This window comes from Linepithema humile, chromosome 2 (genome assembly GCF_040581485.1).
Source record: "Linepithema humile isolate Giens D197 chromosome 2, Lhum_UNIL_v1.0, whole genome shotgun sequence".
Lineage (NCBI taxonomy): Eukaryota > Metazoa > Arthropoda > Insecta > Hymenoptera > Formicidae > Linepithema > Linepithema humile.
The window spans coordinates 14818983-14845984 of NC_090129.1; the positions used below are offsets into that span (position 1 = coordinate 14818983).

The 27002-nt window shown below is 33.1% G+C and overlaps 2 protein-coding genes and 1 long non-coding RNA gene across 6 annotated transcripts; 2 read left to right on the top strand and 1 right to left on the bottom strand.

Annotated features, from left to right (window-relative positions):
- Window positions 1-1048: 1048 nt before the first annotated feature.
- LOC136997711 (uncharacterized) lies at window positions 1049-10025 on the bottom strand. The gene is made up of 3 exons (XR_010888335.1): window positions 8552-10025; window positions 3845-7865; window positions 1049-1733 (listed from the first exon to the last, which is right to left on the bottom strand). It is a non-coding gene; the product is annotated as an uncharacterized lncRNA (long non-coding RNA).
- Window positions 10026-17520: 7495 nt separating this feature from the next.
- Window positions 17521-25630, top strand: LOC136997713 (histone H3.v1-like). Of its 4 annotated transcripts, XM_067348774.1 has the most exons (3): window positions 17521-17927; window positions 18018-18140; window positions 18220-19985. In XM_067348774.1, the coding sequence occupies exons 1-3, from the start codon at window positions 17810-17812 to the stop codon at window positions 18483-18485; spliced, it is 507 nt and encodes a 168-aa protein (XP_067204875.1). In that variant the 5' UTR covers window positions 17521-17809; the 3' UTR covers window positions 18486-19985. The 4 variants fall into 4 exon arrangements, with proteins under 4 accessions (XP_067204875.1, XP_067204871.1, XP_067204874.1 ...); XM_067348770.1 differs by having other exon boundaries at window positions 17521-18599; window positions 18723-25630; XM_067348773.1 differs by having other exon boundaries at window positions 17521-18140; window positions 18220-25630.
- LOC136997878 (uncharacterized) lies at window positions 25630-26757 on the top strand. The gene has a single exon (XM_067349276.1). The coding sequence runs from the start codon at window positions 25630-25632 to the stop codon at window positions 26755-26757; it is 1128 nt and encodes a 375-aa protein (XP_067205377.1).
- The last annotated feature ends 245 nt before the right edge of the window (window positions 26758-27002 follow it).

Genomic DNA, 27002 nt, shown 5'->3' on the forward strand with positions numbered 1-27002 from the left:
TTTCTTCCCTTCAAAGCAAACAACTTCTATATGAAGCATTTCTTCCTATCTAAAAAATTATGGGTGTTATTTAAGGTGTGCAAGTTGCGTGGACCACCCTGTATATTAGGGTGGTCTTTAAAAGTCAAATTCTATGAGCAGACTCTCGTAGCAAATCATAAACCTAATGCGAATATAACGGAAGCCAATCTGCTAGCAACATTTGCAGTAATCTGTTGCCAATCTGCTAATATATTACACGCATTTTGCTTATTGGTTTTATTGGAAATTATATAAGTAGGCAGTCAGTTTGGATACACCATTGAAAAACGAATTCTTTCTAAGACATAAAACTAAGGAAATAAGAAAATTTTTTTAAACTATCGATAGCATATTAAAGTTCAAATTTTAAGTTTTAAAATGCTTTTTTAAATTTTTGTCTACCATGATTTTTCATAGAGTATTGACATCATCTTAAAAAATTTTAAAAAATGCAGGTTTAACTTCAAAGTCGCATAATTCGGTCCAAAAAAATCATAGGTCTTTATCTTTGACACTTTGTAGCTCAATAAAAAATTTTTTCTCGAAATATTCAAATAAAGCTTCATAAACTACAACATTTGCCTACAAAATACTTTTTTTAAATTTCTCTACGATTTTTTTAAACCGAGTTACGCGACTTTGAAGCTAAAACATTTATTTATTTATTTATATACATACTTTTTCTAAACGTCTTTTCCTTTTTCTGCTTATTTCTTCTTTATATTTCTTTTTTTTTGTTGTTCCACTTTTATTTTGTTCCTCACTCTCTCTCTCTCTCTCTTCTCTCTCTCTCTCTCTCTCTCTCTCTCTCTCTCTCTCTCTCTTGTCGTTTTTTTATCCTTCAATAAAATTTAATGATTTTATGCTTTGACTTATGTATAATATTTTTTTTTACATTGCCTGGATAGCTTAATATTGAGCTAATAATTATAATTTGATACTCTATTTACTATTTTAATGCTGAAACCGTTTTAATATTAAGCTATCCAACCAATGTAAAAGAAAAATATTATACATAAATCAAAGCACAAAATGGTTAATGCTGAAATTATTTGCTATCTTCTTGTTATTATTTATACGTACATTATTTAAAATGTTTAGAGAAATTAATTTTAACACATATCATCGAGCAATTGCGAATATCTTTCAAAGTCGATCTCTCAAATAAAGATTCTTATTTGTATGAAATTAAAGTACATTGATGATTTAATTTCATACAAACAACAATCTCCATTTTAGAGATCGACTTTGAGTGATATTTGCAATTGCTGGATGATATTTGTTAAAATTCATTTCTTTAAAATTTTTAAATAATGTAATTAAGTACTTGAAATTTTAATCGACTTTGAGAGATATTTACAATTGCTGGATAATATTCGTTAAACTTCATTTCTTTAAAATTTTTAAATAATGTAATTAAGTACTTAAAATTTTAAAAAATTATTTATAATAATTATTTAAAAATTTAATAATTATTTATAAAAATTATTTATAATAATTATTTAAAATTATTTATAATTTTAAATAATTATTTTTTACATTTTTTACATTTATTTATTTATTTATATACATACTTTTTCTAAACGTCTTTTCCTTTTTCTGCTTATTTCTTCTTTATATTTCTTTTTTTTTGTTGTTCCTCTTTTATTTTGTTCCTCTCTCTCTCTCTCTCTCTCTCTCTCTCTCTCTCTCTCTCTTGTCGTTTTTTTATCCTTCAATAAAATTTAAAAAATTAATATATATTAATATAGAAGCGCGAAATTTATTTGAAAATATCTTTTGCTTAAAGGTACACTTATATAGAAACATGTTTATGCAATAGAAATGTTTGGATTTTTTAAAAATTTATATGAACATTAAACAAATATTCATTCTGACATTAATTTCTTGCTACATAGTGTAAGAAAACAAATGTTACGTTAAAAAAATTGTTTATCTACATTTATTTCCTTTTACATATAACTTAAAAATTTTTAAATCGTCCTTTGAAAAATTTGCTATTAAGATATCATAATTCATTGAGTTAAAAAGGCTGGCTCTATCTGTTTTACATGCATTTATTTCACAAAAATATATTAAATAATAAATTCTATTATTTCACCATTTTTAATTTTTGTTATTACATAAATTGTAATAATACATGGGGAAATAATAAATATTATTGTTATTGAATAAATTTAGGAATCATGTAAATCCAGTTATGGTATGTAATTACCACAAGTTCTATATGAAATGTCCAATTTATGTAATAACAAAAATTAAAAATGGTGAAATAACAGAATTTATTATTTAATATATTTTTGTGAAATAAATGCATGTAAAACAGATAGAGCCAGCCTTTTTAACTCAATGAATTATGATATCTTAATAGCAAATTTTTCAAAGGACGATTTAAAAATTTTAAAGTTATATGTAAAAGGAAATAAATGTAGATAAACAATTTTTTTAACGTAACATTTGTTTTCTTACACTATGTAGCAAGAAATTAATGTCAGAATGAATATTTGTTTAATGTTCGTATAAATTTTTAAAAAATCCAAACATTTCTATTGCATAAACATGTTTCTATAATAAATTTCGCGCTTCTATATTTCTGCAGGATAATTGTAAGATTTCTGACCCTATGGAGGCAAGTTACGCCGAAAAGTTGTTGAATAAATTTAGGAATCATGTAAATCCAGTTATAGTATGTAATTACCACAAGTTCTATATAAAATGTCCAATTTATGTAATAACAAAAATTAAAAATGGTGAAATAACAGAATTTATTATTTAATATATTTTTGTGAAATAAATACATGTAAAACAGATAGAGCCAGCCTTTTTAACTCAATAAATTATGATATCTTAATAGCAAATTTTTCAAAGGACGATTTAAAAATTTTAAAGTTATATGTAAAAGGAAATAAATGTAGATAAACAATTTTTTTAACGTAACATTTGTTTTCTTACACTATGTAGCAAGAAATTAATGTCAGAATGAATATTTGTTTAATGTTCGTATAAATTTTTAAAAAATCCAAACATTTCTATTGCATAAACATGTTTCTATAATAAATTTCGCGCTTCTATATTTCTGCAGAATAATTGTAAGATTTCTGACCCTATGGAGGCAAGTTACGCCGAAAAGTTGTTGAATAAATTTAGGAATCATGTAAATCCAGTTATGGTATGTAATTACCACAAGTTCTATATGAAATGTCCAATTTATGTAATAACAAAAATTAGAAATGGTGAAATAACAGAATTTATTATTTAATATATTTTTGTGAAATAAATGCATGTAAAACAGATAGAGCCAGCCTTTTTAACTCAATGAATTATGATATCTTAACAGCAAATTTTTCAAAGGACGATTTAAAAATTTTAAAGTTATATGTAAAAGGAAATAAATGTAGATAAACAATTTTTTTAACGTAACATTTGTTTTCTTACACTATGTAGCAAGAAATTAATGTCAGAATGAATATTTGTTTAATGTTCGTATAAATTTTTAAAAAATCCAAACATTTCTATTGCATAAACATGTTTCTATAATAAATTTCGCGCTTCTATATTTCTGCAGGATAATTGTAAGATTTCTGACCCTATGGAGGCAAGTTACGCCGAAAAGTTATTGAATAAATTTAGGAATCATGTAAATCCAGTTATGGTATGTAACTCAATGAATTATGATATCTTAATAGCAAATTTTTCAAAGGACGACAAATATAAAATTTACTATACTAAGCCATACATGCGCGCTTTTTTTTCTGTTCTTTTGTATCCATTTAATTGTATCTGTTTAATATCACTTATAATATTATATAATATAATTACTTACCTTTTTCCCTTTTATCCCTTCCTTCTCCTTTTTTCACTTCTTCGCTCTTTTTTTCACTCTTTTTACAAAAATACTTTTTTGAAACACGGAATACGTCTATACTGTTTGACAGCTTGAGGAAATGTAAACAACTGTCATAGAAACATTAATAAACTAATCAATAAATTGCTAATCAATATTGCCTTGACAACTATCAAAATATATTTTTTTAAACTGTCAAAATAAGTGCAATAACAGTTACGCAGATACGTGAAATCAGTATAAAAAGAGAGCCAATCGGCATCGCGGAAAAGAGGCAACAATACTTTCGAGATATGCGAGAATCGATGTCATGCACTTTTAAATAATTATTATATTATATTATAAAGAATTTAATAAAATGACGAAATGTGTGTGTGCAATACTCTCTCTTTCTGCAAGAAATGTCGATGTTGATGAAATTAATAAAAGAGTTGTTGAATTATTAGATACGTTTGAAGAACGAATTTATACAAGTATAGATAATACTGAAAATTGTGATAATGGCGATTTTAGTGAAATTTTATTACCAGAATATTTAAATACTTTATCTCTATCGATATATTCGAGTTAGAGAAATCATACTTTTTTAATAAATATAATTTTATTATTTTGTTTATTCACTATTATTTAGTAATATTTTTAAAATTTAAATATAAAATTATAAAAATTAATAAAATATAATTAAATAATTAATAATATTAGATTAAATAAACACTGAATTGGAGTTTATTTATATAAACTTGAAGAAAAAAAAACTTTATTAGAAAGAACAGAAATATATTAATATCAATATTAAATCAATTAATGAGAAAAAATAACTTCAATATTATTAAAAAATATAAAGTTAATTTAAATTTATTATTTGTTTATTAATAATTATCATTTATTTATTATTTATTTTTATTTAATAAAATAAATAAGTTTGACTTTTAAAATTATTTGTAACTGTAAATAGATATAATTTTATTATTTTATTAACTCATAATTTATTAATTTTGTAATATTTCCTAAACACAAATTTAAAATTATAAAAATTAATAACATAACATATTAAATTAATTAATAATATAAGATTGAATAAACACTGAATTAAGCCCGTATTAGACTATACATATATTAAAGATTGAAGATTAAAGATTAAAGATTAAAATTTGACCAATGGAAACAAAGGAAACTAAAAGTTCTTTATTCTGATAGGTAAATTTCAATTTTCAATCTCAATTTTTAATGCGTTGTCTGATACGGATTTTAGAGTCTATTTACACAAATTTGCCTAAACACATAAATAAATACATGCGATATTTGATTAATTCATTTTGTTATGCCTCCATATTTACTATTATAATTTAAAGAACTGCCATTTCAGCTCTACCATCTTACTATCACCTGCTACAAATAAAACTTCTACTAAATAAAAACACACAAGTAAATGAAAAATGCAATGTCCAAACTTATCAACACTTACCTTGAAAATCGTAAAAATTATAGAAAATTTATGAAAATTTTTGAAAATTAGTTTCAAAATTGGTTTCCTAGATCCAGTGACAAATATTTATATAAGTATTTTTTTAAAAGTATTTATAATTATTAATTATTATATACACATATATTATTATATTTATATTTATATTTAATAATAATATTAATAATAATATTATTATCATTGAGAGAACTAATAAGAATTATTAATAAATATAAAGTCAATTTAATTTATTATTAATTTATTAATAATCATTATTTATTTATTATTTCTTTTTTCTTAAATTTTTAAAATATGATTATGATATTATTTGATTTAAAAGTAATAAATATATTTATCTAACAAATATATGTAGACACACACATTTTATATATATGTATATGATTGAGCAAGAATTAAATTTTTATTGTACAAAAAACATAATTTTGTATTTTATTATTTTTTTTTAATTTTATTTATAAAAGTTTTTTTTATATAATCTCATATCATTATCTCAATAACTATTATATATAATAAATATTAATAATAAGAAAATGTGCAAGTATTTTTATTTTAATTTAATAAACATATTTTACATTAATAATTATAAAATGATAACAATATTATTAACACCAAAACAATTAATATATGAAAATAATGGAACAAAAGTAACTAATATATGATAATAATAATAAAATGATAATATATTTAATGAATAATTTTCTTATTTTGCAACTCTTCTGTTTCTGTAATAAAATATTATATATTATTAATATTATTTATTAGAACAATTATTAATATTGTTTATAAAAACAATTATTAAAAATTTAAGAAAATATAAAAATCTTTAAATTATATTATAATTATAAAGCATTTATAATTATAAATCAATATTATGTTTAAAGTAAAAGAGTTGTATTTTTGTAATATATTTTTACAATTATATAAAGTAAAAAAATTATTGAAAAGAATTAAATATATAAGGATAAAAAATATAAAATATAATTAAATTAAAAAGTAATTTTGTTGCTAAAATATAAAAATATAATATAATTAATTTTTCCTGTAAATTATATTAAAAAAATATTTTGTATAAAAAATTCTAAAATATAATTTTTATATCTTATATTATTATCTTATATAATTTTTATATTATTTTTAATTATATGTTTATTCTTAATTTAAAATTATATAAGTTTATTATATGTATATACCTTCCAATTTTCTTTTTTGTGGTGTATTCACACCTTTTAATAAAAGTGGTATAGACATTCGTCCTTCCATTTTAATAATATCATCAATATTATTGACGAGTAAATATGGTGGATCAGCTACAAAATATTAATGTTATATATAAAAATGAATGTAAACGTACATATATATATATAAATAAAAATAAATAAATACTTTATAAAAATAACTAATTATTAAAAATATATTATTATTACTATTACTATTATTATTATTATTATTATTATTATTATTATTATTATTATTATTATTATGGATATTACAATATTTTTTATTAAAATTGATAATTTAAAAAATATACATATTATTACCGTTAATTTGCATAGTTCCTGTTATACAGATTTTATCGCCTTTGTGTAAATCTAGCTTGTCATAATAACTGTCATCAGAAAAATTTAGAACATGTACTTGCAGTTTGTAAGAACCGTCTGTAATAGATCCGCACCCAATAATTTTATTCAATTTGTTATTGAATACTTCAGAGAAATTTGTTTTTATATATCCATCTAAAACTACATATATAAATTTATTATTATTATTGTTAATGTTGTTGTTGTTGATTTTTTATTTATAATTATTTATTTATTTATATATATATTGTAGTATTATTATTAGATTAATAATAATAAAATATATATATTTTAATATATTAGATATAAATACTTTAGCATTTTTTTAAATTTATATATCTAATACAATTTGAATTTTATATATATTTATATATAATTTAAAAAATATAAAATTTATAAAATATTAAAAATTTGAAAATATGAAATTATAAAAAAAATATGTGAAATATTTTATAATATTAAAGTATTTTAAAAGTATTTTAAAATTATAAAATATTAATAAATAAAAATATAACAACATAAAATAAAACGTTTTAAATTTTTCGGACTTTTAAAATACTATACACAACTTAAAACTTTGCTTATAACTTACCGGCACTACGTGGCAAAAATTTCATATAAAAAATTACTATGTACAGTAGTAACTATGGATCATGAAGAAATTATAAAACCATTATGGTCCGCAATTACTGCTGTACAAAGTAATTTTTAATATAAAATTTTCTCCGTGAATATATAACTTACTAATTTGTCCAGAGGTATTTAATATATCGTTTAATGTTGTTTGTTTTGGTTTAATGTTTGAGGTTTTTATCGGTTCAAAATATCCCAAATTTGAAACAATAGTATTGCTTTTTATCAATAGCTCATACTGCAAATTTCCATTATTAAATTGATTATTCTTTGGCTTTCTTGCCTGAGCACCATCTATATGTATTATCTATTATACATAAAAATTATTAATTATATTATTATATATATTATACATGTTTTATATATATATATGTATAATAGATAATGCATATAGATGGTGCCCAGGCAAGAAAACCAAAGAATAATCAATTCAATAATAGAAATGTGTAGTATAAGCTATTGATAAAAAATAATACGATAGTTTCAAATGTGAAATATTTCGAACCAAAAAAAATTCAAACAATAAATCAAAAAAGTAAAATTGAGCAATATATTAAATACTTTTTGACAAATTAGTAAGTTATATATGCACGGAGAAAATTTTATATTATTTTTTAATTTTCTTATCTGAACACCATCTATATATATTATCTAATATACATAAAAATTATTATTTATTCATTATACAGGATGTTTCAGACCTACCGTCAAACCTTTTCAGGGTAGATTCCTGATGTTATTCTGAGATGAAAGTTTTTTTGGCAAAATGTCATAATTTTGGCGTTATAAAGAGTTAAAGTAAAAATAACGTAAGTAAGTATAGGTCTGGGACACCTTGTATATATTATATATAAAATATTATTAAAAGGTTATTATTATTAATATTATTACTACTACTATTACTACTATTACTATTATTAATACTGTTGTTATTACTATTATTATTTAAATTAATTATTTAATTATTTAAAAATTATTTTTTCGAATGCTTACATGATTCGACATAACATGATGCTCGACATCTTTAATATCGTCGTTCCAAGCTACGACTTGAACACGTCTGCCCTTATTATTATTTAAGTAAAATTTGTAAAATTTATATTGCTGGTTATTACCAACCAGTCGAGGAGATTCTATACCATCCACATATCCTATTATTTCACTATGAAGAATAATAAAATAAACGTAAAAAAATGTAAGACATATATTTAATTAAATTATTAAATTAAATTAAATATTAAAAATAAATAAACTTATAAAAAATAAAAATTGATTTCAATATTTTAATAATAAAAGAGAAAATTTATTTCGGTGGGTTTTACACAAAATCACAAAAATGTAATAAATTAACTGTAATGATTAAAAACGTATTTTTAACCATTTGTAAGCGCCTGTAAAGAAATAACAAAAGTAAAAAAAAATTTTTTAATGTCGAATAGTATAAATGTATAATATATACTTACACTGTTGAATCATACATTTTTATGTTGTCCAAAACATCGTTTGGCGTTAATAAATCCTCAACATTTAAATTATCCTTTTTTAAATCTGCTTCTATTTGCTGCATTTTATCTATTTCAGTAAAATTAATAAAATAAATTAATAATAATGAATTTTATTTTCTTAGCTTTGCTTTTTATGTTTTGATATTTTTTTGTTCATTTTATAACATAATATAATTATATAACACACATACACACATACACATACAGGATGTCTCACCTAAGATTGATTATCTGAATAACATCCACCATTTTGAAAATAGAAAGAAATGCTTCAAATAAAAGTTGTTTGGTTTAAAGAGAAGAAAAAGGAATATTAGTTTAACTTTAAGTAGAGGCGCTTCAGAGATTTGAAGATCATCAGTAAGAAGGTAATTTTCTTAAATGAAACTACCCTAATTATTTTACATAAATTGATTAATTGCAATATTGGGTATAAAGTTATTTAGGATTGCCAAAAATCGAATACTTTATGAAATATTTTATATTTTAATTTTACATAATTTTATATGAACTGAAATATCTCGTTAAATATTAATTTTTTAATTAATCTTACACTTTTATACACTTTTATACACAAAAATATTACAAAGAATCTTTATTAAACTCTACTTAAAAAAAAATACATGTATTATGTAATAACTTTATCAAAATTTTACAATTTTTATTTAAAACACTTCTTTTTATTATTAAAAATAAGAGTTATTCAGATATCTTGTTTTAGATGTTTAACATTGTTTTGTATATATAAGATACATATATCATCCAATATAGTTCATTATGCACTAATTATAATTTATTTATTTATTTATATACATACTTTTTCTAAACGTCTTTTCTTTTTTCTTCTTATTTTTTCTTTATCACTCTCTCTCTCTCTCTCTCTCTCTCTCTCTCTCTCTCTCTCTCTCTCTCTCTCTCTCTCTCTCTCTCTCTCTCTCTCTCTCTCTCTCTCTCTCTCGTCTTTTTTTTATCCTTCAATAAAATTTAAGAAATTAATATATATTTATAGTGTAAGTATAAGCTGTATTATAATGAATATTTAATTATATATATATATAAATATTCCGGTGAAGCATCCGAGAAAAAAAGTCAGTTTATATACAGGGTGTCCGACAATTGCTGAATCACCTCTCGGGTGTAGGTAGAGCGAGTTAAATCGAGTAGAAAAGTCCTCTACCGTTTTGCGATTTTCGCAATAATTAATGGGGAATTAATTAAAGAAGATCGGCCAATTTCCGCGAGTCTAAGCGCGCAGCAAGAAGAGACAGCCCACTGTTACGTAGTCGCTAGGACACAAAAATCTAGCGTTCAGCACCGCTCGTATGTTGCCATTCTCAATTGTAGAGCGCTCCTCCCAGCGCTTCATCGCGTGCCTAGTAACCAAATAACAGTGGACTGTACCGCCACGGGTCTCTTCTCGCTGCGCACTTAAACTCGCGCGAATTGGCCGATTTTCTTTAATTAATTTCTCATTAGTTATTGCGAAAATCGCAAAACAGTAGAGGACTTTTCTACTCGATTTAACCCGCTCTACCTACACCCGAGAGGTGATTCAGCAATTGTCGGACACCCTGTATATATATACATATATATATATATATATATAAATTAATTTAATTAAATTAATTTCTCAAAAATTTAATAATAATTTTAACAAATATCAGCGAGCAATTGCAAATATCTCTCAAAGTCGATCTCTCAAATGAAGATTGTTAATAATAATTTATGTATTATTACAAATGAAGATTGTTAATAATAATTTATGTATTATTACATAAATTGTAATAATACATGGGGAAATAATAAATATTATTGTTATTGAATAAATTTAGGAATCATGTAAATCCAGTTATGGTATGTAATTACCACAAGTACTATATGAAATGTCCAATTTATGTAATAACAAAAATTAAAAATGGTGAAATAACAGAATTTATTATTTAATATATTTTTGTGAAATAAATGCATGTAAAACAGATAGAGTCAGCCTTTTTAACTCAATGAATTATAATATCTTAATAGCAAATTTTTCAAAGGACGATTTAAAAATTTTAAAGTTATATGTAAAAGGAAATAAATGTAGATAAACAATTTTTTTAACGTAACATTTGTTTTCTTACACTATGTAGCAAGAAATTAATGTGAGAATGAATATTTGTTTAATGTTCGTATAAATTTTTAAAAAATCCAAACATTTCTATTGCATAAACATGTTTCTATAATAAATTTCGCGCTTCTATATTTCTGCAAGATAATTGTAAGATTTCTAACCCTATGGAGGCGAGTTACGCCGAAAAGTTATTGAATAAATTTAGGAATCATGTAAATCCAGTTATGGTATGTAATTACCACAAGTTCTATATGAAATGTCCTATTTATGTAATAACAAAAATTAAAAATGGTGAAATAACAGAATTTATTATTTAATATATTTTTGTGAAATAAATGCATGTAAAACAGATAGAGCCAGCCTTTTTAACTCAATGAATTATGATATCTTAATAGCAAATTTTTCAAAGGACGATTTAAAAATTTTAAAGTTATATGTAAAAGGAAATAAATGTAGATAAACAATTTTTTTAACGTAACATTTGTTTTCTTACACTATGTAGCAAGAAATTAATGTGAGAATGAATATTTGTTTAATGTTCGTATAAATTTTTAAAAAATCCAAACATTTCTATTGCATAAACATGTTTCTATAATAAATTTCGCGCTTCTATATTTCTGCAAGATAATTGTAAGATTTCTAACCCTATGGAGGCGAGTTACGCCGAAAAGTTATTGAATAAATTTAGGAATCATGTAAATTCAGTTATGGTATGTAATTACCACAAGTTCTATATGAAATGTCCTATTTATGTAATAACAAAAATTAAAAATGGTGAAATAACAGAATTTATTATTTAATATATTTTTGTGAAATAAATGCATGTAAAACAGATAGAGCCAGCCTTTTTAACTCAATGAATTATGATATCTTAATAGCAAATTTTTCAAAGGACGATTTAAAAATTTTAAAGTTATATGTAAAAGGAAATAAATGTAGATAAACAATTTTTTTAACGTAACATTTGTTTTCTTACACTATGTAGCAAGAAATTAATGTCAGAATGAATATTTGTTTAATGTTCGTATAAATTTTAAAAAAATCCAAACATTTCTATTGCATAAACATGTTTCTATAATAAATTTCGCGCCTCTATATTTCTGCAGGATAATTGTAAGATTTCTGACCCTATGGAGGCAAGTTACGCCGAAAAGTTGTTGAATAAATTTAGGAATCATGTAAATCCAGTTATAGTATGTAATTACCACAAGTTCTATATAAAATGTCCAATTTATGTAATAACAAAAATTAAAAATGGTGAAATAACAGAATTTATTATTTAATATATTTTTGTGAAATAAATACATGTAAAACAGATAGAGCCAGCCTTTTTAACTCAATAAATTATGATATCTTAATAGCAAATTTTTCAAAGGACGATTTAAAAATTTTTAAGTTATATGTAAAAGGAAATAAATGTAGATAAACAATTTTTTTAACGTAACATTTGTTTTCTTACACTATGTAGCAAGAAATTAATGTGAGAATGAATATTTGTTTAATGTTCGTATAAATTTTTAAAAAATCCAAACATTTCTATTGCATAAACATGTTTCTATAATAAATTTCGCGCTTCTATATTTCTGCAGGATAATTGTAAGATTTCTGACCCTATGGAGGCAAGTTACGCCGAAAAGTTGTTGAATAAATTTAGGAATCATGTAAATCCAGTTATGGTATGTAATTACCACAAGTTCTATATGAAATGTCCAATTTATGTAATAACAAAAATTAGAATTGGTGAAATAACAGAATTTATTATTTAATATATTTTTGTGAAATAAATGCATGTAAAACAGATAGAGCCAGCCTTTTTAACTCAATGAATTATGATATCTTAACAGCAAATTTTTCAAAGGACGATTTAAAAATTTTAAAGTTATATGTAAAAGGAAATAAATGTAGATAAACAATTTTTTTAACGTAACATTTGTTTTCTTACACTATGTAGCAAGAAATTAATGTCAGAATGAATATTTGTTTAATGTTCGTATAAATTTAAAAAAAATCCAAACATTTCTATTGCATAAACATGTTTCTATAATAAATTTCGCGCTTTTATATTTCTGCAGGATAATTGTAAGATTTCTGACCCTATGGAGGCAAGTTACGCCGAAAAGTTATTGAATAAATTTAGGAATCATGTAAATCCAGTTATGGTATGTAACTCAATGAATTATGATATCTTAATAGCAAATTTTTCAAAGGACGACAAATATAAAATTTACTATACTAAGCCATACATGTGCGCTTTTTTTTCTTTTCTTTTGTATCCATTTAATTGTATCTGTTTAATATCACTTATAATATTATATAATATAATTACTTACCTTTTTCCCTTTTATCCCTTCCTTCTCCTTTTTTCACTTCTTCGCTCTTTTTTTCACTCTTTTTACAAAAATACTTTTTTGAAACACGGAATACGTCTATACTGTTTGACAGCTTGAGGAAATGTAAACAACTGTCATAGAAACATTAATAAACTAATCAATAAATTGCTAATCAATATTGCCTTGACAACTATCAAAATATATTTTTTTAAACTGTCAAAATAAGTGCAATAACAGTTACGCAGATACGTGAAATCAGTATAAAAAGAGAGCCAATCGGCATCGCGGAAAAGAGGCAACAATACTTTCGAGATATGCGAGAATCGATGTCATGCACTTTTTCAGATAGGATCACATAAATCTCGAAAAAGCATTTCACGTTGTCATACGCAACAAGCGCGCAACGTCGCTTTGATAAAAAGGAGACGGAACACGTATGTCCACTCGCTTCTACAAACTGAACGACGAAGCGCACACGTACGTGTGACGTCACGATTCTCGTTTGTGTGCGTGCTTCCCCTACCGCGGTGCTCGGGTGCTGGCCGGCTCGAGTTTGCATCACTGGCTACAATTTTATGTACGAAATGAAATAGGCATACACCAGATGTCTGATAAATTAAAAAAACTAGTACAGTAAAAATTAATATATTTGACATACATGTAATACTTTAGACTATATATATTATATATAATAAATAATACGCTTTTCTTATTTTTACCTTTATGTAATTTATATAAAATTAACAAATTATTGTATATTGAATGTTCATATATTGTTATATTTATTTTGTACTTTATACAATAGTAGTATGTTGGCAGGTATGGGCCGTCACAACAAACCCCCACCACCTACCCCGTCTAGGCCCCCCGCGGTGGGTCTGGCGCCAAAACATTCCCCCACTCCTCTCTGACGGGATGGGAAAAAAAAGATGGCGGCTACGGGTAAACAAGATGGCGGATGTTGACAAGATGGCGGAAATTTTTATTTTTCCGAATTGAGAAAATCCAAACGGGGTTCGAACCTGGATCGCTGGATTTCTAGTCCTGGTCCTAGTCTGCTGGGCTACCTATAGATCTAATGAAATAAGTCGTAGGGTCGTATTTATGGCAGGCGCGGGATGACGTAAACTTTTTATTTTTTTCCGAATTGAGAAAATCCAAACCGGGTTCGAACCTGGATCGCTGGGTTTCTAGTCCTGGTCCTAGTCCGCATAGCTACCTATAGATCAAATGAAATAAGTCGTAGGGTCGTATTTATAGCTATGGGGCCTGGCAGGTATGGGACCTGGCAGGTATGGGGTATCAAAACAAACGACGTCACACAGTCGCCTCTAGTCCGTGAAGGGAAGGGACGTATTTATGGTGGAGCCGCGTCTACATGAGGTACCCCGGACTCTCAGGCAGGTATGGGACATCAAAACAAACGACGTCACACAGTCGCCTCTAGTCCGTGAAGGGAAGGGACGTATTTATGGTGGAGCCGCGTCTACATGAGGTACCCCGGACTCTCTGGCAGGTATGGGACGTCAAAACAAACGACGTCACACAGTCGCCTCGCGAAGGGTCGTATTTATGGTGGGGCCGCGTCTACATGAGGTACCCCGTACTCTCTGGCAGGTATGGGGCGTCAAAACAAACGACGTCACACAGTCGCCTCGTGAAGGAGCGTATTTATGGTGGGGCCGCGTCTATATGAGGTACCCCGGACTCTCTGGCAGGTATGGGAAATGTAAACAAACATCGCCAAGGTGTCGAGCGGGGGATGATAGAACTACGACCTGTGAGCGGGCAAGTATGGGAGAACAAAAGAACGACGGAGTCAAACGGTGGATTCTGCTAGACCGATATTCGACGAGATGACGGCTAAGGGGGTGCAAACGGTATAGAGCGTGCGCCGGTATAGCGAACAAAAGAACGCAGCGACGAATGATCGGACGACTTTTAGTCTGATATTCGGCATGCTGGTTAAGGTGGCAGCGATATCTCGTGAACGGAATGAGCCACCCCGCGGATTGAGCGCGCTGTAAGGATTGTCGAGTGCAGGAACATGCGAAAAGAGGAAGGAAACAAACACGAGAAATGGAATACAAAATCGTTTATTTGGAATTTTTTCTTAAGAATACATAATTGAACTGACAAAATAAAGTTTATACATTTTATGATTTTCAATAGAATCAAATTTAATTATAAATGATAAAAGTATACATTAATGTATGAATTACAATTTTCGTTGAAATCTAATTATATGTACAATTTGATCGAAGTAAAGAGCAATTAATTCTAAAAATACAATTTCAAATTGATCGTCGAGAAATGTTAAATCTTTTAGTTGCGTACGTACATTAGTTTGTATTTCGCGACAATTAGATTTGAACGCGAGTTTTATAATATCGTTTTCGATATAACCCACGATAGGTAGTCTTATTTGTATTTCATTAATAAGATATTTAGCGCAATCATTGGCACTAGTGGTGATTATATTCAGTCGATTCAAATTAGCGTTTACACATTCGAGTATATTTTCTAGTCCCAGAAAACTAGCTCTCTGCATTGCTATAGCGAGCGAATAAGTCCGGCGTTTCTTTGGAGCATGAATTTCTTCTTTAGTCGTGGTATTTTCCAAAGGTTGAACTTCTTGTCCGTTTTCTCGATATGTCAATAACAAAGCTCTTGCTCCATAAGCAGTGGTGAAATTTATAATTATCTTGTTGATAATAATCGAGTTTGTCGTAATACTATTTCCATTTAAGTAATCCGACATTTGCTTCATATTTTCTTGAAATTTTTGCCATTCCGCCATGTTGAAGCAAATACCGTCGGCTCCCTTGGATGAAAATTTAACGAAAGGTTGAAAATCAAACTCGTCGCTGTTGATTGAAGTTTGCAGCCCAACATGAATTTTCTTCGTATAAGAAAAATTCAATCCATATGTTGTAGATAATAGCATGCAATTCTGCACAATTTTTTCGGTGATGTCGCATCTTGCTTCGGAAGTGTCGCTGCACTTTGTCGGTTTTTCGGATTTCACAATTTCCCGGCGTTTATCCATGACACTGATTTTTATACGCAGACGCAAAACGAAAACACGAAAACTGAAACTTGTTCGCTGTTGATCTTGCAGGTTCGAATGCTAGGAGACGAATGAGAAAAATGTTACAATTTTCCGCGTAATAGAAAATCGGAAAAACGGTGGGGGAAATTTGAACACATAAACTTTTAAGCACTATGATTGGTCGCAAAGGCGAAGCATTGACAAATATTACTTTTCCGAATTCCCACGAAAATTCTACTAGATAAAAGAAAGTTTCGATTTTCATGTCACGACATGTTACGGAATAAATTTTCATGATTTTACAACGGAAAAATTTTTGCACTCTATTGTGGTTTTTACTACGTGATTGTTATATAGAGGATTATTCTTATTCAAACAACAGAATTTCCACCCGTTGCGTATTTCTTAACAAGTAGTATTTCTTAACAAGTTAAGCGTCGTCGGAATTTTTACTACGTGTTCAATACTATAGGATTATTCTTATCCCGATTCGATTATTTGTTATTTTTATTTTTTCCGAGGCGCCTCGCTCTCCTATCTTGAAGTACCGTTCGTTGAATAATAGGATTATCGTGAAAAGCACGTGCGAAACGTTGTACGACGAAAGGACCTGGACCGTTGTCCGGTTTCAAAGGAAGTGTAATAAAAATATTTGAAAACAAACAATGCTTTTTTCCCTAAATTTTCTCAAGGTGGGGAAAACTGGTATAAAACGGGAAGACGCTAAAAAATCGCGCAGTTTCACATTTTCTCGCGCATTCGGGATCATAGCGATCTGTATTTCCGTCTTCGTGTGATTTCACCGCGTATCGAAGCCACGTTGAATTAAAAATGTCTAGTTTGCGGGAAATTATCGAATCGTGTTTGCGATTGACGCGTAGTTTAAACGGGCTCTGCATCGATAATTATTTATCGTCGTTATCCGACAACGACGATAATAATTATGTCGTATTCGCAAAGTTTGCGGGTGCGTGCCCTACCGCGGTGCTCGCGGTTTTATTCCGTTTGGGGCATTTCTCGATTTACCTCCAGCTTTTGATTATTGCCGGCGAAATAATCGAGATGAGACGTGTGTTTAACGACAACGAAGAAGAGGATGCGGGAGGCTATATCGCCGGCCTGCTGAATTACTATCGTGGTGCGGTAAAAAATGGTAAGTTTCTATTTTTTATTATGAATATTTAAAACAAAATTTAAAAAAATTAAAATCATTATTTTTTAGGAACGCTACAATGTCACGAGCCGAAAAAAGTCATGGTGGTGGAGGGTGTGGTGCGTAGCGAGCGTCAAAATTATGTCGAAGAGCGAGCTACTCAACGCCGCGGGGTAAGACGACGACGAGACGATACCTCGCCTGAGGCTGGACCTTCGTGTAAGTAATAGACCTTCGTAAAAGTAATTTATATGAAATAACAGCATTGATTTAATATTAGGAAATTTTTCAAAAAATTTAATGTTTTAGCTCGCGCGCGAATTATTCTTACGCCGGAGCTTGTCGATCTTGTGAGCAACGAATCGACGAGTCAGTCGGCTCCTCGCGAAGTGAGCTCGTTCGATGAGGAGGAAATATTCAGTCCTTTGTACAGTAAGTGATAAAAAAAGTTATCTTAGCAGAAGCATAAAATAACTAAAAAATTTGAAAAATTAATAACGTAAATTTTTAGATAACGACCGTCAACAGAGTGTAATATTACCCGAGGCTGACGACGAAGAGGAAGAGCAGGAGGAAGAGCAGGAGGAGGAGGAGGAAGAGGAAGAGCAGGAAGACGAAGAAGAAGAGCAGGAGGAGGAAGAGCAGGAAGAGGAATTACAGGAGAGGAATTATGAAGGAGAGGATGAACAAAGCCACGACGGATGGGGAATGGGTGACAGAAGTAAGAAAGATTGCAAATTTTTACAGTTGCTTTTATGCTCGAATTTTATTTTTTAAACATTAAAATTAAACATTAAAATTTTCACAGGATACAGTCCCCCTGTGATTTCTTACTCTCCCGATTACAATTATCAAACGAGGGTGTAAAATAAAAAAGAAGAAAATCTAGAGGTGAGCTGATTTAACACTTTTTCGATTTTTATTGCAAATAAAATTCGAGCATGAAGATATAAAATATAATATTTTATCAAATTTTTAATTAATTCGCTAATTTTTTAATTTTGACTTTTGCAGTTCAAACAGGTGACGGTAGAGAAGAAGAAGAGTCGGAGGAAACTCGGTCGGGCGTGGAATCGACTGGCGAAACCGACGAAAGAGCGCCGCAGGAAGAGGAAAGAACGGAGGAGGAGGAGGAAACGAGGCGAGCGGAGGATATCGATGCAGCATCGGCGGCGGAAAGGAATAATAATCAGGTCGGCGATAATTTTAATTATATAGAATTAGTATCGGAAAACACGCGTAGATTTAGAAATTTCGGGATAGAGGGTAGAGAAGCTAGATTCCGTATACTTCCGTTTCCCGAGGGAGGAGGGGAGGTTTACACGCGATTGGAAAACGCGTTTCGCGAAATTCACTCTTACGCGATATTTTCATGCGTACCGGGAGATTATGTTGGATTGTCTTTCGACTCTCCGGCTCTTTCTCACGGCCCCGCTGGAATATCGTTCCGTCCGGCGAACGATTTGACTCCCGAGAACATTTGGAATCTCGTGAGTTTATTAGCTCAAAGTTCAGGGGGGTTAAACGTAGCGCAAGAGTTTAATATTCGCGTTTTTCGTATTACCCCTCCCACGGGACGTGGATATAACGCTCTAGATATTGTTGGTAAACGTTCGATTTTAACAATAAACAACAACGATAATCTGTGTTTTCCTCGCGCGCTCGTGACGGCACAGATTTATAACGAGCGTGGAAATGTGCGTACGGGCGAGTTGCATGCGAGATGGAACGCGGTGAGAAAACGAAATTCGTCGTTGCAACGCGAACTCGCCGTCGAGTTGACGAAAAAAGTCGGTATCGCGATTCCGGAAGTCGGCTGCGGAATTAGGGAAATTGAACATTTCCAACAATATTTAGCCGCGGAAAATGTCGCGATAATAGTTTACAATTCCGACACTTTTGGTCGCGGGGGTAAACCGTTATTCGACGGAACAGCGGTGCTAGCCTCTCTACATCGAGAACCTATATCTCGATTAAATATTTTATTTGTCGCCGAATCGCGTCATTATAGCGTGATTTTAAATTTAAGAGCCGCTGCTGGAAGTAGAGGGTATTGCATTCCGTGCAACGTAGCTTATCGCAGTGACGCGAAAGGGCATCGATGCTCTAATAAATGCCCGCGTTGTAACATGGTTCCAACTTGCGAGAGATTCGAACATGAGCGAATACGCTGCACGGAATGTAATCGCGAATTTTTTAATCGCGCGTGCCTCGAGCGTCATCGCGCGCAAAAATCGTACGACGGGCATTCGCTTCAAAGCGTTTGTAGCGTTATACGATTTTGCGGCGAGTGCGGTCGTGTAATCGAACGAAAGAAACAGCACGAATGCGGCGCGGCTTTCTGTTTCACGTGTCGTTCTCACCAACCGCTAAATCATTATTGCTGCATGATGCCGATCAATCGAGCTTCGAGTAGCATCGTGGGTCGCTCTTCGGAAGAGCATTTCGAAGATCAAAATGAGGATGAACACGAGTCGAAAACAGAAAACCGCTCCGCATTCGTGTTTTACGATTTCGAAACACGACAGGATGAAACGCTTCGAGGTACCGCTAATGTAAAAATTCACGTGCCCACTCTCTGCGTCGCGCAGCAGATTTGCGAATCGTGCGCGGAAATAGAAGATATGTCGGTGCGGTGTCGTTGGTGCGGTATCCGCGAATTTACATTTCGTCACGATCCTGTTAAAGAATTTGTAAATTTCGCGACGCGTCCGACGACATATTTTAAAAAAATAATTTGTATTGCTCATAACGCAAAATCGTTCGACGCGCAATTTATCCTCCGATATTTAGTAGAAAGCGGTATTTCGACAGAACCTCGTGTAATTTTGAGCGGTACTAAAATCATAGTACTAACGGTAGGAAATACGAAATTTATCGACAGTGTTAATTATATGCCGATGCGGTTATCCGAATTACCAAAGGCTTTCGGGCTGGCGAATACTTTGGATAAAGGCGTCTTTCCGCATTTATTTAACACGCTCGATAATCAATTCTATGTAGGACCGTTGCCGGGCGTCGAGTATTACTCTCCGGAAACTATGAATACGAAAGAACGCGAACAGTTTTTAGCATGGCACGACGAGTTAACCCGGGCGAATTATATTTTTGATTTTCAACTCGAGATATCGCGCTATTGTCGCAACGACGTGGATATTCTTAGACGAGCGTGCATGGCTTTTAGGAAAATTTTCCTGAGGCGCGGAAAAGTGTGCCCGTTCGAGGAATGTACAACAATCGCTTCCACGTGTATGAGGGTTTTTAGAAAAAACTTTCTGCGTGAAAGCGAGATTGGTATAATTCCACCGGGTGGGTACAGACACGCGAATACGCAATCGCGCAAAGCACTGCGTTGGCTGGTGTGGATGGAGCGAGAGCTCGGACATCCTATTATTCACGCAGGGCGTACCCGCGAATATCGCGTACTCGACGGCACACTCGTCGACGGATATTACGAATCGTTAGAAAACGGCGTAACGCGACATCACGTGTTTCAATTTCACGGATGTTTTTGGCACGGTTGCCCGTCGTGCTTTAGAATCAACCGCGACAGTAACCTCTCCGTAAACAGTGAACGTAGGGATACGATCGATTTGCGTTATGAGCATACAGTCGCAACGACATATCGTCTTAGAAAACGCGGATACACGGTGACGGAGAAATGGGAGTGCGATTTCGATCGTGCGATGGCTGTAAATAGCGTAATGCGGGAATATTTACAGCACCATCGAATGGTTGAAAACGAACCGCTCAATCCGCGCGATGCGTTTTACGGCGGCCGTACGGGGAATGTCGCGACTCGATATGAAATTACGGGTACAGAGAAGATACGATACATCGATGTATGTTCTCTGTATCCGTATGTTTTAAAAACGGGTACTTTTCCGATCGGACATCCCACGGTGTATGTCGGGGAGGAATGTTCGGTGCTAATCGGAGAAGGCCCGAATTACAATTTCGACTCCGTCGAAGGCCTCGTACGTTGCAAAGTACTCGCACCGCGCGATCTCTTTCACCCCGTGTTACCGTATCGCGTACGCGGAAAATTGTTATTCGCGTTGTGCCGCAGTTGCTGCGAAACATTTTCACGCGAAGATTGTACACACAGGCCTTCCGAACGTGAATTTACGGGTACATGGGTATCGTGCGAATTGCGCAAAGCGCTTGAAAAAGGTTATTTCGTGTCGGAGGTTAGCGAGATTTGGCAGTACAACGCAACACGCTACGATCACGGTACGCGGCAGGGTGGGTTATTCGCCGAATATATTAATACATTTTTAAAATTAAAACAAGAAGCCAGCGGGTGGCCGAGTGAATGTACCGATGACGAGGCTAAAGAACGATATCTTCGCGATTACGAGGAAACCGAAGGTATCGTTCTCGAAAGTAACAATATCGCGAAAAATTCGGGATTACGTTCGGTCGCGAAGTTGTGTTTAAATTCTTTTTGGGGGAAATTCGGCCAACGACCCAACCTAACGAATACCGAAATCGTAAAAACTCAGCAACGATTAGCGAGTTTGCTCACAAGCCCCAAACATGAAATAACCGAAATACTGCCGGTAAACGAAGATGCGATGTATGTTTCATGGCGACTGCGGGAAGAGGCCGACGTTCCCTCGCCTCTTACCAACGTCGTTTTAGCGGCGTACACGACGGCACTAGCGCGATTAGTGTTGTATAAATATTTAGAACGCTTAGATCGACGCGTTTTATATTACGATACCGATTCTTGCATTTATGTAAGCAGCGATGATCCTTCCGAATACGAGCCGCGTACGGGTAATTTTTTGGGCGATATGACGAACGAACTCGAAAGCTATGGGTCCGGTAGTTACATCGAGGCGTTTGTATCCGGTGGTCCGAAATTTTATGCTTACGTTGTTCGCACACCGGAAGGACTCACGCACGAAGTTTGCAAAGTAAAGGGTATAACCCTAAACTTTGCAAACTCATGCTTAGTCAATTTTAATAGTATAAGAGAATTAATATTGCAAAAAGAGCGAGAGGGACGAGAAGAGGAAAGTGAAGAAGAAGAAGAAGAAGAAGGAAAGTCGCATAGAACATCGATAAATCTACGTTTCAGAGCAATTCGGCGTACGGCTTTTCACGAGTTAATAACTCGCGACGAAGTGAAAGCTTGTACTCCCGTGCTATTGAAACGTAGATTTATCAATAGTCGTTGTTCCGTTCCTTACGGTTACGCGATTCGATAATTTTTACAGAATTGTTCTTTCGCTGTCGACGGTTAGCGTGTGTTTTCCGACTTTATATAAATAGCTTTAAGTAGATTTATAAATTTTTGTAAAAGTATAAATAAAAAATTTTTTTTATTTAATTTAAGAAAATATTGCTAGTTTTAAAATGTAAAATGTATAATTGTATAAAAACCATGTAAAAACTATGAAAAATTTAAGAAATAAAAACGAATATTTTTATTTTTCTCAAATCATGTACTTTTATTCGTAAAAATAAATGTTTTCTCGCATAATTTTTCTTAAAGATTTTTCTTCCTCCTAACTTACTTTCCCGTATAAAACCCTCATTTTTTCCGAGAAAAAAAAGCGTTTCATCGCGCGAAGTAGCGTTTCCACTCTTGGACGCTGGCGCGAGCAATTTCGGTGGTTGCGCTTGTCCAGCGTCTCCGCGGACCGAATCAGCTTGTTCGAGTCCGCGAGTTGTACGCTAGCGCGGTTGCGCTTGTCCAGCGTCTCCGCGGACCGAATCAGCTTGTTCGAGTCCGCGAGTTGTACGCTAGCGCGAGCAAGCGGTCGCCGCCGCCGCCGCCGCCGCCGCTGCCGTCAGTGGGCAGTAAGCTTATCGCGTCATAGTGTTTCGCTGATTTTTTTCGTTTATGAAGGCGCGAGCGAACGGCGAAGAGTTCATTTCGCAAGATGGACATACGCTGGAAACATCCTTGGACGTCTATCGTCAGCGGTCCCACTGGATGCGGCAAAACGGTCTTTGTAAAAACTTTTCTCAAATATCTATCCGAAATGGCCGATGTTTCTTTCCAAAGAGTTTTATTTTATTACGCCGAATGGCAGGATGCTTATCGACAACTTCAATACGCGTTTGAGAAAAAAGAAAGGAACGCTGCGGGAAAAATAAAGAAAAATGCAATCGAGTTTCGCGAGGGGTTGCCACAAGCGCATGATTATTCCCACGATCCTCTCACACCAAAGTTGGTGATAATCGACGATCTTATGAGAGAATCATCCTCGTGCGACGTCATCGTGGATCTTTTTACAAAGGGTAGTCACCATAAGAATCTCAGCGTTATACTTATCACGCAAAATCTATTTCACCAGGGACGCTGTCAGCGCGACATATCGCTTAATACCAATTACATCGTCGTCTTCAAGAACCCGCGCGATCGCGCTCAAATTCGTCATCTCGCGCGACAGGTGTACCCCGATGACCCAAAGTTTCTAGAAGAAGCATACTTTGACGCAACCTCGCGCCCCCACGGATATTTATTACTCGATCTGAAACAATCGACTCCGGACAAATATCGATTTCGGACAAGCATCTTTCCCGACGATGCGTTGCGTTACGTCTACGTACCGCGCAGATCCAGCGTATAAAAAGTATGCACCATCGCTCGCGAGACGACAGTTGCGAGTGACTTTCTCACGATGAAAGTAGCGGCGTCGGACGCTGCAACGAAAACCGCTAGACGTTCGATCGGAAAGAGAAACGTTTGTCTTCTAGAGGCGCTGTGTCATCTGAACAAAAATCAACGCAGCTCCTTCCTGCGAACCGCGGACGAAAAATTTATTCGCTGTATTTGCGAATGCGTTTTCAACACGCTCAATGGTAACGTTGCGCTCGAACGACGCGAAAAAAATCGTCTGAGCAAATACAAAACGACGCTACGTCGTATCGCGTCAAAGCGCGGAAATTGGAAGAATAAAAGAAAGCTATTGGTACAACGAGGTGGATTCTTATCCTATATTATCGTTCCTCTATTAGAGGCCTTATTTTCGCGAATCATAGACAAGGTGACGGCTTAAAACACAAGAGAGAAAATAATATCGAGTGTTATGGAAAGAGCGAAAAAAATGGTTTTAATTTCTACGGAAAATCTCGAGAGAATGCAGCGTCAATTGCATCAACCGACTACCGACTACGGCGCACCGCTCGTGGAAAACACACCGGACGAAAGCGTTAATAATAATAATAATAATAATTATAATTCCGTACGAACACCCGGAACCGCTCTATCCAGACTCGATGCGGAGATGAGTCGAATTCTTAATTCACCCTATCCGAACGACGAAGCCGAGAGATGGAAGATGTACAAAGAGGCTCTTTGGCGATATCTTCACTTTGTACGAGTAGCACACGGACGACGAAATCAAGACGCGCGTAACGCCGAGGAAGAAGAAGAGGAAGAAGACGCGATGGACACTCGCGAAGAAGAAGTACCGCCGAGCGATCTCTCATTCGCTCCGGGCTCTAGTCGTGCGAGAAGCCTCCCGAAAGAACACGACGCGAGTCTCGGGGTGATGAAAAGCGTCGAAAGAATAGTGGAAAGCGTACCGAAATCTTACCGTGCCGAAGCTCGCTTACTGACGAAACGCTTGCTCGATAAAGCATCGTCGACTAGAATTAACTGGGACGAGTACGGAGTCGTGACCATAGACGGTAACGTCGTAAAAGATTCAAATATCTCAGACCTGATAAACGAGGCGATGCGCGATAGAAAAACCGTGAAAGCCGCGGGAAGAGTTCAGTTCGCGCGATTACTTCACGACTTGAACATTCCCTCCGCACTAGTGAGAAATAAAAAATTATTAACAGCCGGTTCTTCGCAAAATATCGCGAAACTTACCGGTCCTGCGGCGAGTTCCACTCCTCAGAGAAACACGGATTCTCCACCAGCGAGACGCCTGTTCGAATGGAGTAAATTGGAATGATGGCTCTTGAAAAATTGTACTACGATCCCGCGCATTATGCCGGCTATTCGGCTGTCGATAATCTGTTTCGCGCGGCGAATTTGCCCCGTAACAATGTCGAGCGATGGCTCGAAGCGCAAGACGCCTACACGCTGCATCGTCCATTGCGACGGAAATTTCCGCGAATGCATTACAACGTAACGAATATCGACGATCTGTGGGAGGCAGATTTGATCGAACTCCGAAATCTCAAAAGTTACAACGAGGGATATTCGTATTTACTCGTGATTATCGATGTACTTAGTAAATACGTCTGGGTAGAACCATTGCGCGACAAAACGAGTAATTCCGTAATGAGAGCTTTTCAGAACGTGCTCTCGAGAAGTAACGGACGCGCGCCCGTATACCTACAAACGGACAAGGGTAAAGAATTTGTCGGGCGATCGCTACAAAAGTTTTTGGAAGAAAATGACATTCGTTTTCGCGTAGCCCGCAATCCGGATGTCAAAGCAGCCATCGTCGAGCGCTTCAACAGAACGTTGAAAGAACGAATGTGGCGTTATTTTACGCATAAAAATACACGACGCTACATCGATGTTTTGCAGAATATCGTAAACGCCTATAATCACACCCGTCATTCGAGCACCAGAATGCAACCGTATGCTGTTACGAGAGAAAATGCGCGTATCGCGTGTGAAAATATAACGCGCCGATGGAAGAGCAACGGCGAAGCGAACGAAAAACGCCGAAAGGCTAAATACCACGTCGGTGATCACGTTCGTATCAGTAGAGCAAAGGTCGTCTTCGAGAAAGGATACGAGGCGCGGTGGAGTGAGGAGATATTTCGAATTCATCGCATACTCGATTGGCGAAAACCACGTGTGTACGAGCTGAGCGATTTAGCGGGAGAAGTCATAGACGGTATTTTTTACGAACAAGAATTGGCTCGGGTTGAGAAAAACTTGCAGGAGGAGGAGTTTATCGTCGACCGTGTGATAAGAAGCCGGGGTCGCGGTAATAATAAGCAGGTGCTGGTTAGCTGGCGTGGTTATCCCAGTAAGTTTGATTCTTGGATCCCTGCTTCGAGTTTAACCCCGCTTGTTCAAAATGAGGACGGATCAATTTCTCTTGATTCTTCCCAGCAATAGCAGTATGCGTTATTTTCCGCACAATGCAACCACTTCCTTCACCACGGAATTACCTCAACCTATACACTTACACGGCGAATGGGAAGTCGCGCTTAACGAGATCCAATTTCCCACTACTTTTTTACACATAAACCACGTTGAAAATGTCATTAGATTCGTCGATATTGAAAATGGACACGAGACGAGGAAAAACGGGGCGCCGTTAACGTCGACGGAAGGCGTAATACCGAATGGTATTTACAAAA